The sequence below is a fragment of the Phaseolus vulgaris genome, chromosome 9 (assembly GCF_000499845.2).
Source record: "Phaseolus vulgaris cultivar G19833 chromosome 9, P. vulgaris v2.0, whole genome shotgun sequence".
NCBI classification, from domain to species: Eukaryota; Viridiplantae; Streptophyta; class Magnoliopsida; order Fabales; family Fabaceae; genus Phaseolus; species Phaseolus vulgaris.
Window position 1 is genome coordinate 12121025 of NC_023751.2, and position 17551 is coordinate 12138575.

General features: G+C 32.6%; 2 protein-coding genes and 1 pseudogene across 2 annotated transcripts; 1 reads left to right on the forward strand and 2 right to left on the reverse strand.

Moving 5' to 3' along the window:
* Positions 1–1389: 1389 nt before the first annotated feature.
* Positions 1390–7260, reverse strand: LOC137822575 (cinnamoyl-CoA reductase CAD2-like; annotated as a pseudogene).
* Positions 7261–8318: 1058 nt separating this feature from the next.
* Positions 8319–9609, reverse strand: LOC137822574 (cinnamoyl-CoA reductase CAD2-like). The gene is made up of 3 exons (XM_068627485.1): positions 9447–9609; positions 9083–9269; positions 8319–8607 (listed from the first exon to the last, which is right to left on the reverse strand). The coding sequence occupies exons 1-3, from the start codon at positions 9607–9609 to the stop codon at positions 8463–8465; spliced, it is 495 nt and encodes a 164-aa protein (XP_068483586.1). The 3' UTR covers positions 8319–8462.
* A 1326-nt stretch (positions 9610–10935) lies between these two features.
* LOC137822573 (E3 ubiquitin-protein ligase APD2-like) lies at positions 10936–13791 on the forward strand. Its single transcript, XM_068627484.1, has 8 exons — positions 10936–11303; positions 11405–11631; positions 11718–11817; positions 11893–11970; positions 12588–12808; positions 12901–12967; positions 13055–13385; positions 13463–13791. Exons 1-8 carry the CDS (start codon positions 11207–11209, stop codon positions 13539–13541), a joined length of 1200 nt encoding a protein of 399 aa, XP_068483585.1. The 5' UTR covers positions 10936–11206; the 3' UTR covers positions 13542–13791.
* The last annotated feature ends 3760 nt before the right edge of the window (positions 13792–17551 follow it).

Below are 17551 nucleotides of genomic sequence, written 5' to 3' on the forward strand. Positions count from 1 at the left end.
CGGTCTGGGCCGATGTATAACCGAGTTGGCTCAAGATTAGCTCGAGCCCGGACACCTCGACATCGCCCCGAGTCCGCTTGGCTCGACATCGACCATGGCCCACAAGGCTTGACATCGACACAGGCTTTCTCATCTCAATATCGACCTTGGCCCGCTCGACATTGACCCAGACCTTCTCGACTCGACATCGACACGAGCTTATTGACTCGATATCGAACCTAAAAGACTGAGCTTAAGATTGACATGGGCCAACTCGATTCAATATCGGTCCTGGGGGTCAACTCAATATCGGTCACTCAGCTTGACTTGGCCCATGGTTGACTCAGCTCGACTTTGGCCCAGAATGACTTGCCTCGACTTTGACTCAAACGACGCGGCTCAACACCAGCCCTTGAAGACTCGTATCGACATTGTCCCTGGCTTACCCAAATCAACATCGAACCAGACTGAATTAGCCTGACATCGGCCTAGGCCGGCGTAGCTCGACATCAACCTTGCTTGATTTGGCTAGATATCTTCCTGGGTGGAGTTGGCTCGATAGGGACTCAATCAGACTCTGCTCAACATCAGCGTGGACCGAAGCTAGTCGACATCGACCCAGGATGACTCCAAAAATCGGCCCAAATCGATGTTGGTCAATTCGCCCTGGGCCGTCTTCGATCAACATCGTCCTGTGCCGACTTTGCTCGCCATCGACTAGGGCCAACTCCAGTCAACAACGACCTGGGTCGACTCTGGTCAACATCGAGCTGGGCCGACACAAGTCGACAACGACCATTGCCGACTCCACTAGAAATTGACTCAAGACGACATTGCTCGACATTAGCCCAAGCTGACTCCACTCGACATCTGCTTATGCTAACCGGGCCCGGGCCGATGTTGAGCCGAGCGGGCTCAAGCTGATGTCGAGCTGAACGGGCCCGAGCCGATGTCAAGTCGTTCGGTCGAGGTTGATGTCGAGTCGTTCGGGCCCAAGCCGATGTCGAGTCATCCGGGCCGAACCGATGTCGAGTCGTCTGGGTTGGGATCGATGTAGAGCCGAGTTTGTGTGCATCTAGGTTGAGTCGGCCCAGTTCGAGCCAAGTTAGTCTCTGTTCATATCAAAATGAATTTAATGTAATTGACAAAGTGGATTTAATCTGGATTCAATCCACTTTAAATGGATTTTAAAAAAATCCAAATATATTTGATCTAATTAAAGTGGATATGAATTTTAAATCCAATCCATTTATTTGGATTTGGATTTGGATTTAGATTGAATTTTGGAAAATCCAATCCATACCCACCCCTAATTTGCACATACGCTCATCCACCTCACACCTGATAACAATGTTTAAGATTTGAGGAACTGAAAATGTTTACTACTATATTAAGGGAAAAAATTCATTTTGTAACTAAATACTAAAGTTCTACACCTTAATTTATGGAAAAATTAGATACATATGTATTTTTAAAAACATTAAACTACACAAACTAATTTTCACTATAAGAGAAGATTGATTAGTTTTATCACCTTATTTTTATAGATAAAACTTTAACCAAACTGAAAGCTTATCAATGCAGAATCTTTCCATTTGCAGCTTGGTTTGAGTTTTCAAACAAGCAAGTAAAGCACTGCAAAGAGAGTTTCAAAAATTGGGGATCCCAATTCATGTTATATATAATTAAACTTATCTGGAATTTGCAATGTGGGGTACAGATCACGTAAAATCCTTGCAAGTTCAGATGAGTGTATCACTTTCTCAGTCAAACAGTATCTTCCACTGGCTGAAGCAATCTCATATGCCAGAATATGAGCGTTAGCAACATCTTTCACGTCGACCCATCCGAAAAGCTTTATTTGGAATTGTTTTACCTGCATTAAATAAGTTAAAGAGTTAGTGTGCTTGTTCTGCAAAACCAGTTCACTTGGAACACACGTAATCCAGGTGGTTGAGTTCTATAAAATACTTAAACCCTTTTATTAACAGTGAAAGGTTTTATACATAAAATCTACTCACAATACAGTATACCATCCATAAACTGTCTCAACAATAACAAAAACAAGATTGAAATAAAGCACTTTTCCTAATACTTAAAGAATCTATGCATAGAGAATACTCATCTAACCCATAATGGTCTTTATATGTTATATAGAACATAAACTAAGGAAATAATAGAAAAACCATTTAAGGAAAACCCCTAAGACAATTATAACAAACACCCACTAGACTGTTTAACTTGTCTTAACACTACTAGATTGTTTCTAATAGATAGTTTTCTCCATCATTCCATCAGACAATCTAATCGTCCAACTGAACTATTCAGCAGACAGTCTGATGTACATGATTTAGTATCAATCATCACACGTATATACAGATGCACGAAAAGGAGATAGCAAAATATTCAAACAGCATAACATGACAAGTACATAAGAATTACCATTTATTACGTTTAAAATATACTCAATGCTTTCATTAACCTCTGGTTGTAAGAAAGATCCTGCCACCATTCCTGGGTTAATAGCAATCATGTTGATGTTGTTTTCATTTACAAATTTCCACGCAGCCTCCTCAGCCAAAGTCTTTGAAAGATGGTACCACATCTGAAGACATAATAAGAAAATTAGCATGCACGGTTAACATACTATATAAGATTATTACAGCATGTTGGAACGAATAGAGATTGTCTACAAAATACAAGATCGACATTACTAAACAGTGGTTGAATAATGTTCAAACTTGAAACAGTTTAAAAAGCTTTACGGCCCATCTCCACTACAGTGTTACTTGTATCTGGGAGGAAATTTTATTACTCTCTTTTTCCCCTGTTTTCGCTGTTAGAGACTTAATATAAACCATTCATGAATATTTCATCCAACGGCCTAAGATTTAGGGATAGTTCAATAGTTCATGACATAGTATCAAAACAGTATTTTGTTGTTTTCTTTTGATATGTTTAATTGATTAATGCAATTTGATTGAAGTAGAAAATATGATCACCTAAAGAAAAGAAATCTCCTTTCCCATAGCCAAATCACTTGTCCTTCTAATGCAGACTCCTCAAAAGATTGGACCCAGAGATTGTCACCGGGAAGGTCTCCTCGATAGGTAAGTGGCCATTGAAGGATTTGACATCTTGACAACGATGCAAATCTAAAGAAACAAAGAAATCAGCATCCGGTTCTACGAACAGAAGGATGTCAATAACAAACAGATGGTCAGAAACCAAAACATCTTCGGAGATGTTGAATTTTAGGGGAGATAAGAGAGAGAGGGAGAGAATTGTTCAGCTAAAATTGGTTGATAATTTGATTGCCCAACACTTAGGTTGTGTAGAACATCTATATAGATAGACCCTTAATAGACTTAGTAGACATCTACTAGGTAAAAGGTTGGTGTTGCTTCTAAAATACTAATTCCTACAAAAATTAAACATATTTAACATGCCAACAAGAACTATACATGACCTGCGCTCAGACCCTCTTACATGCCAAATGATTTATGTAATACCCAATAACAATTTTTTCCTACTAAAACAAAACAAATAGAAAGGTATACCTTAAAGACTCAGTTGAATTCACTTGATCTAGTGACAACTAAATTTCGAAAAAGGGAAAGATGTTGGTTCATTGAAGGGAGACACTGGGAAGATTTGGCCCAAATGAGTTGCGAACAAATTCATACAAGAGACTAGAACACAACCTTCAACTCAAAACTTTAAGATAATAGTTTATGAGTCCTTCTACTTATATATTGTACATCTTACTCATTTTTACCTAATGTGAGACTTTCAACTCACCTTGAATTCCCAACACCTTTGGCACTTTCTAAATCCCTCTTTCTTTATTTAACTATAGCTGTGGTCATTTGCTGTCGTGGGTATTAATCACTATTTTCTTCTACTAATTTTACAGCTTAGCATGGTTAGCAGTGGCAAAGGAAACAATTTTCAACAATCATAAGGATGCATAGTTTCAGGTTAAAAGAAAAGGAACAGATAAGATGAGATTTAAGTTAATATAACAACGCAAGACTGTTTCAGGCAATATTATTCTAACATTTAGGAAAGACATCCAGTTCAGTATTATTGGAAAGTGATTTTTACTCATCTCTGGAAAAGTAATGTCTTACTCTATAGTATAAAATACTTCTCATAAATGTATGTGTAAATATCCCCATTCTTGGAATTAATATTAACATGTCTTACATTTAGCAAACACATTTATGCTGTTCGTATGTAGTGATAAGGTACATAAATGTTGTTTTAGATGGAAAGAACATGTCGTTCATTTCCCAGCTTTGATCAAACCACTTCAAAAACATATTCCACCTAAATAAATTTTAGCAAAAAATATTACCAACCTTTAATTCCCTACAGACATCTGGATCTGAAAACCATGTCTCATCAGCTACTACTTCAGGAGTTCTAGGTCTTTCAGTAGTAGAAGAGGTGAAGACAACCCGTTTCACAGATGGTGATTTTGCACATGATTTGAGAACATTAAGAGTTCCTATCACAGCTGGATCAATCAGCTGAAACAAGGAAAACAAAAGTTAGCAGGGGACAAACAGGCAAGTTTTAAGTTATTTTTTTTTTCTCTCAAACAAAAAAAAACAGCCAATGATCCTTTAAGAAAGTCAGCAAAAAGGTCATTTCCAATCAATACTACAAACATTTTAAGAACTTCAAGCATATCAAAAAAACAATCCAGCTTAGTGATTCAAATCATCATATATATCTTAAATAACAGGAGCAAGAAAAAAACTGATAAATGAATTGTAAAATAGAATTTCAACAGTGCATTGACCTTTACAAACATGCAGACACAGAAATTAGCGATCTTGGAGTATTTCTAATGGAAGCAACTCTTGAGTTGCTTCATACATAGCTTCACACATAAAAATATGTTTGTGATTTCCACTGTGCCTCCCAGTTTTATTCCGGTGAAAGAAACTTCAACGAATTTGAAGTAACTTAAAAGTGTATATTTTTTATGGTGGTTGATACTGAACAATAATTTTTTAATGTTAAACATTCATCTCTTATACCTCATCTTTAACACTCTTGCCACATGCCACATTATCTCTCAGGTGAAATTTTTCAAGATTTCGGTTCTTCAAGTCAAAAAATCATTAACTAACACAGATTCTTTAAGTCAAGGAACCATTAAGTAATACAGTTCGAGATGCTATTACGTCACTAATGTCCTTGTTATTAGTTTTGTGCAGAGAGGCAACACCTTACCCTCGGCCATACATTTTCTTCATTCAAATTCCATAATACTAGTAGTTTAGACATAATAGGTGTTTATTCATAAAACTTAAATTTTAAGAAATACATATTTCGAATATATAAATTATAATATATTAAATTCCATAACAAACAATTATTATGGACATATAAATTATGTTTACAATAAATAAATACATTGGTTATATTATATTAAGATTATAAAAAATCATTAATTTGGACATAAATTTTAACTTTGGATATGTGATGAATTTGATACAATGTTATTTTTAACTGTTGATAATTTTTTTTAAATATTGAAATTCAATTTAGAATAAATATAAAAAAGGTTAAAAGATAAATTATATTAAAATTTATGATAATTAATTAATTTAAACATACATATTTTATTTTAGATTTATGATAAACAACTAATATTGCGATACAACGGTAATATCATTCAATATAATTTTATTCCAATTCTTTATTATTATTATTATTGTAAGAAAAGAGTAATTTGATCTAAAAATATAACTGGTTTAAATGAGATAAATATAAAGATTTTATTAATTAAGTTACAAATTCTATGAATAGAAAATTTAATTATTCAATCTTCATTTAAAAAAAGCTATTATCTTTGTACAACTAAATTCCATAAACTCATTTATCCATTTCAAGATCTGAATCTGTCATAGGAATGCTATCATAGAAAAGATATACTTATCAAAATTTTGTTTAAAGCAATTTTTTTTTATGAATGTTTATTGGGTTGTTTAACAAATTAAAATTTAATATTTATATTAATTTAAATTTAAATATGTTAAATAAAATATATTAAAATATATATTACATCTACGACAGTATATGATCCATATCTTTTATATATTATTTTAATTTAGGATTAATTAAGTTTTAATTCTTTTATAAATGTAAGACATTAAATACTAAATTCTTTTATATTTTTCTAATCGAATTTTCAATAAAAACAGTAAAAGTCACTATTTAAATTAACCAAACAGACTTAAGATGACTAGACTAAACAAGATTAGAACCATAGACAAAAAGATTATATGAGACTTAATTGAAGATTCTTAACTTTATAAGGAATTAAAAACATAATTAAACCTTTAATTTATAACAGTGAAATATACATTTAGTTTTAATAATATCATAAAAGATGAGAGGTATAAAGTTACTTTACAAGATAAATCATCTTTCTTTTCTATCCATTAATTTTTATCACTTTCTTCTTTTTCTTTTTTCTTTTTTCTTTATTTCTCTGTTTCTTTCTTAGAAGATGATGAAATTTTAAAAAATTAAGAAGTGGCGGTAAAAGAGGAAAGAGGATTTGGTAACCTACTTCACAATAAACAGATGCATGATTTCGATTCTAGTACTCACTGATCTAAACTACTTGTAAGAAAATCTAACCGTAATCATCATCAACTATTGCAACCTGTGGATCTTTCACTGCGAAACGGACAGGTGAAGCGGTGTGAAAAACACCGTCGCAGCCTTCCACAACGGAGTCGAACGAACCTTCTTCCAACAAATCCGCCTTGAACAGATGCAACCTCTCCTTCGCGCCCTCTAGGTTAACCAAGTGCAACACCTTTTTCCGATTACCCGCATATCATATCATATCACACCATACACATTCATTCATACGAACTATTGATGAATTTAAGAGATAGGTATTAGGAACAATACACATTCATTCATATGAACTATTAATGAATTTAAGAAATAGGTATTAGGAATCATACACATTCATTCATATGAACTATTGATGAATTTAAGAGATAGGTATGAGGAATTAGAGATGGATGAAACTGACTAGGGTTTCGAACGGTGGCTCTGACGGTGTAACCGCGTTGGAGAAGAAATTTGACGATCCATGAAGCGATGAAACCAGAAGCACCGGTGACACACACCCCCTTTCCTACGCCGCTGCTCATCCTTGCTAATACTGAACCAATCCAAACCCTAATTTTGAAAGCACTTTCTCAAACAGGAAAACTCGTTTCGTACCATTTCAAGAGTGTAACGGTCATATTTATACATGTTCATTTTCAATATCTTTGCAGTAAAAAAGGAAACTCTCTGAGAATTAAAAGAGATTAAAAATACATGTTAGTTTCGTCTTTTAATACATGAATCTATCTGTTGCCAACTACTGTAGCAAAGATAATAAACGGTTTGGTAAACTTTACATAATAAAGATAGCGCCAAGAATGTTTTTGGTAGGTTGTTGTTTAAAATATGATAATTAAGTTTAATTAATAGGGGAGATAATACGGTTAAAATATTTAAAGAGTATAATTAATAGATATTTAAAGACAATATTTTATTGATGGAATATTTTCCAAACAAGAATGCTAAAGATGCAATCCTAACAATTTTGTTGGATTTTCAAGAAGTCTTTTCTAGTTCATTTGCGATCTTGCTTATGGAATAGTTAGTGTTTGATCAAAATATTTATTACTAAAAAAAATATTAACAATTAAGCACGTGTAAGTTTGATCTTTTTGGATTCGATTTCAATAATAAGAGTAAAATATGATAACTGAATTCATTTAATATGTGAATTTTGATAATACTAATCGGACATTAGATCATCATAATACGAATCATGATAAACTAAAAACAAGGCCTAATACAAATCATAATAAAGAGTGAGAAATGAAAAAATATTAAATTAAAAGAATAAAACCTTTCTCAATTTATAAGAAATATAATATTATATATATTATTCATTTTACATCAATTTTTTATAGTCCTTTAATGTAAAATTACATATATAAATTATTTCCACTTAATTCTTATATTCGTGTTCTTTAATGAAAATAAGAGTACAAGGGTTCTTACCATTTTTATACAAAATTAATTCTCCAATTACTTTTCATCAAATGAAATTGTTTTTATACCATTTTATAACGATAATAAGTTTTTCAAGAGAGTCGTATTAAACTAAAATCAAATTTATAAATTTTATTTTATAATACTATAAATAAGACAAAAATCGACATGATTATGCTATGGTAAAATAGTAGATTATGCAAATCGAAATAAAACCTAGTTGTCTTGTTCTATTACCTTCACGAGTACAAATCAAACTAAAAGCAACAAGTAATTACATTAAAATTGTTACACTCAGAACAATAATTTATTTTCAAACATGGGATTTTTAAAACCAGAAGCATTAACGAAACACAGTTGAAATTATCAACGTTCACTCGTTCATTGAGAGATTAAAAGTTGGTAAAGTTTTTCTCCTTCAAACTTTCCACAGTCTCTTTAAGACTCGCTTCTAAGGGAATAAATTCAACCCCCAATGATTTTGCCTTTTCTTTGGAAACCTGAAATGTTGGTACATAAGGCTTATCGTCTGCAGACCTACACAATTCTCAGTTTCAGCATTGAATAAGTTCTAATGAAAACATCAATTAGAAATAAAAATATTTGATAATATGTAAATAAGTGTAAATCTCATTTTATGAATGAGTTTTATAAGATTAAGTTAGACTTAAAATTTACTTCTTAATATGGTATCAGAGTCTATCCTAACGAGAATTTGTTGAGCTTGTGAGGTCACTCGCTATTGATCGTTATTGGACAATTCATAAATATATAGTCTCATGCACGAGTTGACATTATCGACACGCCGTTGTTGCACAATCCATGAATATATAGTCCGACAACCTCAACGTGAGGAGGAGAGCGTGTGTTGGATATTCCACATCAATTAGAGATAAAGACAATTCATAACACTTGTGAGTCGATTTTACAAGGTTAAATTAGGTTTAAAGACTAATTCTTAATAATAATAATAATAAAATTACAAATGAGTTACACAAATTATTAAACTTACTTTTGTGGAATTTGATATGTTGGGTATAGATCATGTAAAATCTTGGCGAGTTCAGAGTAGTGTGCCACTCTCTCAACTAAACAATATCTTCCACTAGCTGAAGCAATCTCATAAGTCTGAATATGTGCATTTGCAACATCCTTCACATTGATCCATCCATAAGTATCATTTGGAAAAGTTTCTGAACCTGCATCAATCAATTCAAATTTATATTTTGTGAAACAACAACAGAACTGAAAGATATTTTATGCAAATATTAGGTTTGTTTCCGCTTTCAATTTCACTTGAAAGAAATTTTATGCACATAGGAACTGATCATAGAATTTGCAGCATAACATCATTAAATGAATGAACCAAAAATTACCATTTACTAGGTTTAAAATTGTAGAAGCACTAGTGTTTAGCTCTGCTTGCAACAGTGGCCCTACAACCATTGCTGGGTTAACAGAAACTAAGTTAAGGTTGTTTTCTTTGGAACATTTCCATGCAGCATCCTCAGCCAAAGTCTTTGAAAGTATATACCACATCTGACAACACCAATAGAAAACAACCTTATTTGGTTGGTGAAAAGGAAGACTGTGAGAGGAAGATGGAGGGAAAAAGAAGTGAGCGCGTGTTGAGCATGGTGCATTCAAGAAAACAACCTTATTTGGTTGGTGAGAATGCGCCAAGCTTTTTACAATCGTTTAGGATTGTTTCTTTTTACACTTTTATTCCATCAAATAATTATAAGTTTTTATTGAGATTTTCAAATCAACTTTTGATACAGGTTTTGAAATAAATATTTGGTAATCGCCCTTAATTAAATATACTGTTGAGATGATATTAATTTGTCCTTAAAATTATTATTTGTTTAGTTTGTATTAAAAATATAATTAATAATATTTTTAGTTTATGATAATTTTTAATATAATTATTATTATAGTAAAATTATAAAAATAATAAAATTATAAAATAATAGTAACAATAAAATGATGAAACCAATAAAAAGACTTTTAAAATGTTTGTTAAGATTTTTTTCTGGAAAATATTTATGAAAAGTTACTGTTTTTAAACTGTTCTTTTCATTAATGAGTTAATTAATTGTTTTTGGTTTGTTCTCTTCTTTAATAAATTAATTAAAAATGATGTTTTAGAAAAGTTTTTACATATGTTAAAATATTGTGTTTTAATATGTTTAATAGAATTTGTTTTACAATCTAAGGTTTCAACATTTGAGAAAAACTATTTAGTTTACTTTAAGAAAAATAATATTACATATATAACTAAAATATAAAAAATAAGTATATTTAATTAAGAAATGCATAAATTTTGAAAGTAGATGTAATATTTATAAAAAGGGGGAAAAAGTTTACCATAAATAAATAATTTAAAAAAAGTAATACTTAAAAATTTGAAAATAACACCTGATATTACTAATAACGAGAGGGAGTGACCCATGTTGTCACCTGTACAAAATCATCATTTCTTTTTTTGTTCTTGTAAAAATGCTCCTCTTGTTTAACTTTTTACATATTTGTCATAAATACAGTCTTTCAACCTGCTTTTAGACCTTTTCATTGCCAAACCAAAGTTCTATTAACATTAATTTATATTTTTGTTTCTTCAGCTTTTACCTTTTACATATTTTTGTTTCTTTGGCTTTTAACTTTTACATATTTTTGTTTCTTTGGCTTTTGACTTTTCCATTCTCTGTCAATCATATCTTAATTATAGGTTTCTCCCCCTATCTGCATACCCGCGTGTTTTCCTTTTTCCTTGTTAATTTGCATGTGTAGATATTGTTTACTTTTACGATTAAGTGGTCAATAGTTAATAATAAAATTGTATCCATGTGTAGAAGAAATTGTTAGGTGATGGTTTACTGTTGCTTAAATCTTTGTGAGTCAGTGTTTAGCATTTGATTGTGTTTACTCTTGAAGAAGAATATTAACAAAGAAATGCAAAACTGAAGTGGTTGATATGGAAAGTAATTACAGTAAGGAGCACCTAACGTTCAACATACACACCTGGTTGGTACCAACAATTCAAATACCCGCCAATCACTCACACCACACCAAACCTTTAGCTTCATAAAAGAACAGGGATCCTCTGCTCTCAATGCTGCTACCTTGAATTTTATCAATGGCTCTGTTACATCCACCCGTGCGCACTGCACCATCTCAGCCTCACCGGTGGCAACAGGCTTGGATGCTGCCTCCTCTCGCCATTTGGATTTGTGGCATGTAATTTTTCATCTTCTTTATGCTTCCCTCCCTCCTTTCATCACTCTTTCTCACGCCCTGCCCTTTTCTTTCTCTCTCTGTTTTTTCTATTTTGCAGTTTCAGCCACCCTCCGTTATGGGTATTACGGGGATTCCCTTATCCTTCTTGGTCCTGGCTCGTCCCGTTTGATTAGAACCAGTTCTGTTTTTGTGAAGCAGCTTCAAGTGGCAAGCAAGGACCAAAATCAAGTCTTTCTTCACGCTTTCAGTAAGAAGCCCGAGTTAAGCTCTCTAACTAATTGGACGGCGTCGGATTTCTTCCTTGTTGAAGCCTATAAAAGCAAGGTAACATTGTTATAGGGTTTGGTTTGGTTTGTTCTAAAGCAGTCACCCAGAGAATGTCCTTGAAGAAATTGATTTTTCAACTTCAGGGGATTTCTTTGTGGTTAAATCAAGGCTCCACCATCCGTATTAGGTGGGAAGAACATACCTCTCGTAGTTTGGATCAGCTACATGGAATGGTGATTAAAGGTCATGGCTGTCTCTTATCTTTTTTTTCTGAGTATGAATTTCTGGTTTGTCTCAAGAATCATTCTTATTTTGCAGGAGACATGAAGTTTGAACTACCACAGGCTCCACAAACGAGCTTCCTCAATGCAATTTCTCTTCGAGGGACTGTGAATGGTAATTGATTATAGAATTAGCTGTCTTAGCTAAAAAATTGGGTCAAAAACAACTTTAGGGCTATAAGTAGTCAAGTATCTGCTACAATTTTGAAACTAGAATTTGGATCATGAATTCAAAATTCTTTTCTACTTATATACACTATTTCTATCATATTAGTAATTAACGTGAGATTCTCAACCTACTCTATTCTTGACAGAGATTGTTCATTTGAGTTATTTGATAATAACTTGTTTGTTAAGTTTAACAATTATTAAGGTGAACTTTTACATAATCTAAAATTTAACTCAACATTAAAAACTAATTTAGAAGAAGAGAGTTGTCTCTCATTTATTATTCTATTTTAACCATATTACTTGTCAACTAGAATGAGTAATACTTACTGTTGTTCATTATAAGTTGCTCCTCACTTATCATGATTTTATTTTAAAGAAAACAATATGTTTTCAGAAAGCTTACAACAATTATTATTTCTTTCAATAAAGAAAATCGTTACCAATTATGCAGCAATATGTCCAATTCTATTCTCTTGTGTTACGCCCAATTATCTTTGATTGGCTAAGTATATGGAAATTTTGAAAGAGGCGGGGCATTTTTATTTTTGTGGACATTGCTAGGTAAAGAAGCTGAATACATGGTTGAGGAAGATGATAGATACCACATTGGGGTTCTAAACATGAATGCAAGGAACATAATCTTGACTATGGAAGTTAATGTTTCAGCAAAGGTATATGATACCACCAAAGCCAAGAAGATGTGCTCCAGTGAAAATGGACCTTGTAGGCTCAGTTTTTCCTTCCCTAATACATATTATGTTATTCTTACGGCAACCAACAATGTAAGGCACAAGTAACCTTGTCTGACTCATTTATCTTTGGAGATCTTCGCCAAAGTAATTCAAGAATACATTGTTACATCGATTGATTACAGGGAGATGGGGCATCGTATGTTGAAATTTCTTTAGTGGTCCGTGTGTTTGTCTACATATTACTTCTGGGTACAGTGATTAAAATTTCTGTTCTAAATCCTTTGGTTTAACTATGTATACTATTTGTTTCTAAAGATGCCGCATTTTTGCGTGTAGGAATTATTGTGATTGCTGTTTATCTGATTCTGAAAGCCCTTGGAGTTTATGATGATGCTGAGCAGCATAGTCATGTTACAGTCGATGTTACGTACGGAACAAGTAATGTAGTTGCAACACAGACCGAAACTGAGCCCTTGATGCGAGTGGAGGCAAATCGAATGTCATATGGAACAAATGCAAAAGATGATGAAGAGAATTCAGTAGCATATAGTAGCTCTTCAGAGGAGTTATATGATGAAAAATTATGTTGCATTTGTTATGATGAACAACGCAGCAGCTTCTTTGTTCCTTGTGGACATTGTGCCACTTGCTATGACTGTGCACAGAGGTACTCCCTACTGAATATTTTCATAGGCTTCAATTTATACAAATTTCAGGAGATTCACATTTGAGTGCGTTTTGCAGGATTGTCGATGGGGAGAGCAAAGTGTGTCCTATATGCCGAAGGCTTATTCACAAAGTACGAAGATTATTTCACATTTAGGCTTATAGACATGTGTGTTGTAGTGATTTGATTTGAGGGATCATGTAGATAGTGGGGGAAATTTGGTAGGGAAATAGACTTTGGGAGTGGCTTTTGTGAAGAGATTGAGTGGTGTTATTTTCTATTTTATGCATGAAGCTTCAGGGAAATGAGTAACTATCGTTTCCTTTGGGGCAGAGTTCAGCAACCAAAAAAAGAGACTCTTCCTATATATTCTTTTCATATTTTCGGCATAACTTCACACAGATCAATTTGTTCTTACACGTAACTGACACTTATATTTAACAAAATATGTTACTTGTCAACAATGCTTTTTAACTATTTAAAATGTTTGTTTGTTTTTCTTGGTTCAACCATGATATTTGTTGGCCGAGCCTTTCCAATAAAGGTAGCAATTTATAAAAAAAAATGACTTTTTTACGAGATAATATGGGTACAGCAAGATTTAGTCTCGTACAGATCTGATAATATTGTTTTCCTCCATAATTGAATTCGGACATGATTTGATTTTGAGTTCAGCACCATAACTATTTATATCTAATTTTTGGTTTTAAAAAGGTGGTTTTTAAGTATATATAACACGTAACTTTGTAAAAGCATTTAAAAGCATCTTTGTAAAAGAAAATCGCTGAGAATAAAGGAACTCCAACTCGTTTCTAAGACAGACTTTTGTTGGGATTTGGCATCAGCTCAGTATTCCCTGCGAACTATTATCATTTTTACCATGCAATCATTCATCATTGAAAGGGGCACGATTTAACTATATCAAGTATGATATTGCTTAATCCATCATAAAAACCTTTTTTCAATTATCACAAACATCATTTTCCTTTAAAATCAAAGTCTGTCACTTTGTGTAGAAATATTCTACCCTCTGATACAGTCCTGGCCCTTGAAGCTATTTTGTGTTGAAAATTCTATACTCACTCTTCGATGATGTCCTGATACTAATTAAGTAAAATAACCTATTACTCTACAATAAGCTGTAAAGCTGAAATTTACCAAAACAATTGTTTGTCTGATTGCTGGAATCAGGAGCCACCATGGTTACATAGTGGTTTGACCCAAAAACTAATAACCTTGTATCAGCTTGTGGCCACACCCAAAGATATATCTGGTGATAGAAAATGAGTGATAATAACATGTTTAGAATTGAGGATAGAAAGTTCACACTTATCCTTACGTGTGGAACTTTTATCTTCAATCTTCAAATAAATATTCCGAAGCTAAAGTGTGCCGAGTTTTTTGGCAAAAGGGTCTACAAGGGAGACTAGTTGTGTGGCTTCAAATGGTGCTGGAACTGTTCCCTTGGACTATTGCATGCCTATTTTTCACTCCAGTCGTTCTTTCACCTTTCAATGACTCCAACATAGTTCTGAGTGGAAAACAGATGTCATTTTCTCTCTTGCATTCTGACACAAGCCATCTTAACTCAGTACTCTCACATCACAGCAACCCAATTTTGGTGAAGATTTTCTGAACTTGCAGCTGAATAAAAGCATGGGTACATAATGGAGAATCAGAAAAGGGAGACAGTGAAAGTGTATGAGGATGGCCCACTTGACCTTCTCATCAAAATCTGATGGCTGTTGTTATGGCTGCAGATGCTACAATACAAGCTAGAAACCAAACAGCCATAATCAAAACTATATATGTAATTGTACCCTGTAGCACTTTATGGGTTGGAGTTGGACTTACACTCTTCTTCCATAAAGGGTATCCATGGATTATTGTTGGACACAAGTTTCAAACAACCACAAGATGCTGAGTATTAACTAGGCAAGGCCATGTTTTCAGTTCACCACAGTGTTTACCTTTTGGAATTTGTTCTCTTTAAACACTCTTGTCTCAAGACACAAGAATCAACTATGTTATCAGCATATTTTGGCTCCTCCAATGTTATATTTATATAACTAATTAAAGTTACTCCAATCAATTATTTAAATAATTAAAATTAAAAATAGTTAGCATTAATATATATATATAACCATATATTTAGCATGTATGAAGCATAATATAAACTAAGCATTTAAACTTGTTTTAAATTATCATTATTAATTGGTTTTTTTACCATCATGGGGCATTTTTTTTTTTTACCAAAATGAGGTCGTTGTCAAAAAAATTACAAATTTGGGACAAGTTGTGCTAACTTGGCACGACTTCATATGTAGAAGTCATGCCAAATTGGCACGACTTTGTCACGTCAGCTTGAAGTCATGTCAACTTAATACAACTTCTGCCACGTCAACCTGAAGTCGTGTCAAGTTGGCAAGACTTTGTCCACATCATATATTTTAAAAAAAAAATCTTGTGTTTTAAATAAATATATATATATATATTATAATTATTTAATTATAATTAAAATTATAAGTTATGTAATATTTGAAATTAATTTGATAAATAATTTTTTTATGAAGGAATAAATAATTAGGTAAAGAAAATGAGAAAATTAATAATCAAACTTGAAATTGAATTTTATTATCAATCTTGTTTATGCGGACAAAAATATTGTGACCTTCAGTTCTGCAATATGAACACTTTTTTTTGTTTATTTAGAATTGAATCATCTATTTCATGGATTAAATTAGACCTCATAAGTTTGGAAATATTGTGGAGACTATACACTGGGGCGATAAATGTCGTTAGCTGTAAATGACAAAATGAGCAAGCAACAATTACATGTAGACAAGACAGATGTATAGCTTGAAACTCCCCACAATTCTCTATTTATTTTCCAATAATTAATTCTCATTTCTATTTATTTCCAAATGCAATAACAATTTTTTCATATTTTTTTATTAATCTAATAACCAAATTAATATATTACATTACCGTCAAACATGATCCATACACAATTTTTTTTTTATTGCTTAAAACTAACACCCTTAGAAAATTATGTATCAAATTAATTTTAAACATTACATAACGTACTACTCAATATATAAATAAGAAAATTTTACAATAATATATATATATATATATATACAAAGTCGTGCCAAGTTGGCACGACTTCAAGGGTTGATGTGGCAGAAGTCGTGCCAACTTGGCATGATTTCAGGCTGACGTGACAAAGTCGTGTCAAGTTGGCACGACTTACCCATATTTGTAATTTTTTTGAAAGCGATCCCATTTTGGTAAAAACGGAAAAAAAAAATGCCCCATGATGGTCAAAACCCCTTATTAATTAGTCATAATATTTTTTTCACAATGTCAATAATCGAAACTACACCAATACATACAAGTTGTATTAATTTTAAAAGATTATGACATCAAATTGCATTGATTTGAAACTAAAGATAAATTTAAACTAGTGGAATAAAAAAGAGTAATTAAGTAACAAAAGTAAGTCTAATATTATGTGAGTAATTTTAACTTGTACCGGTCGGCACCGGAGGAACGAAGAGTTTACATTAAAAGACTTATTAAATAAGAAACGTGGTTACACGTGGAACAAACAGTTATAACTTCTGTTGAATAAGTCAAGCACGTTCTCTAGTCAAGCACGTTCTCTAGAGCACTCCCTTGATTCCAGGAAGCCACCAGGCACGACCCAGAGACCACTAGGCATGTCTCTAGCCATCGGTTGCTTGGCCCAAATGGCAAAAGCCCAAGTCAACCTACTAAAGAAACTTCTAAAGGGAAAAAATGTACGTTTTTCATAATATTAGAGAATTCACATTGAGCACCATCGCTGACTTGAGTGCAATCGCACGAAGAGGAAGAGAAACTTGAAGAATTGGACACGGCGACCCTTGTGTATCGACGTGGATCAATATTGCTCAGCCCCTGACATCCACACAGGTACATAACTATTTAAATATAATTTATATGATCATTTGGTTTGTCCTCTGAGAAAAGAAAAAAAATTGCAAACATGATTTATGATTTATTGAGGTAGTAATGTTGAAAGTTGTACTTTTTAATGAATATAAATGTGAGTAAATAATATATGTCCTAATAATGTAAATGATTTCTATACAATTCATTCAAAAATAATAAAATAAAATAAT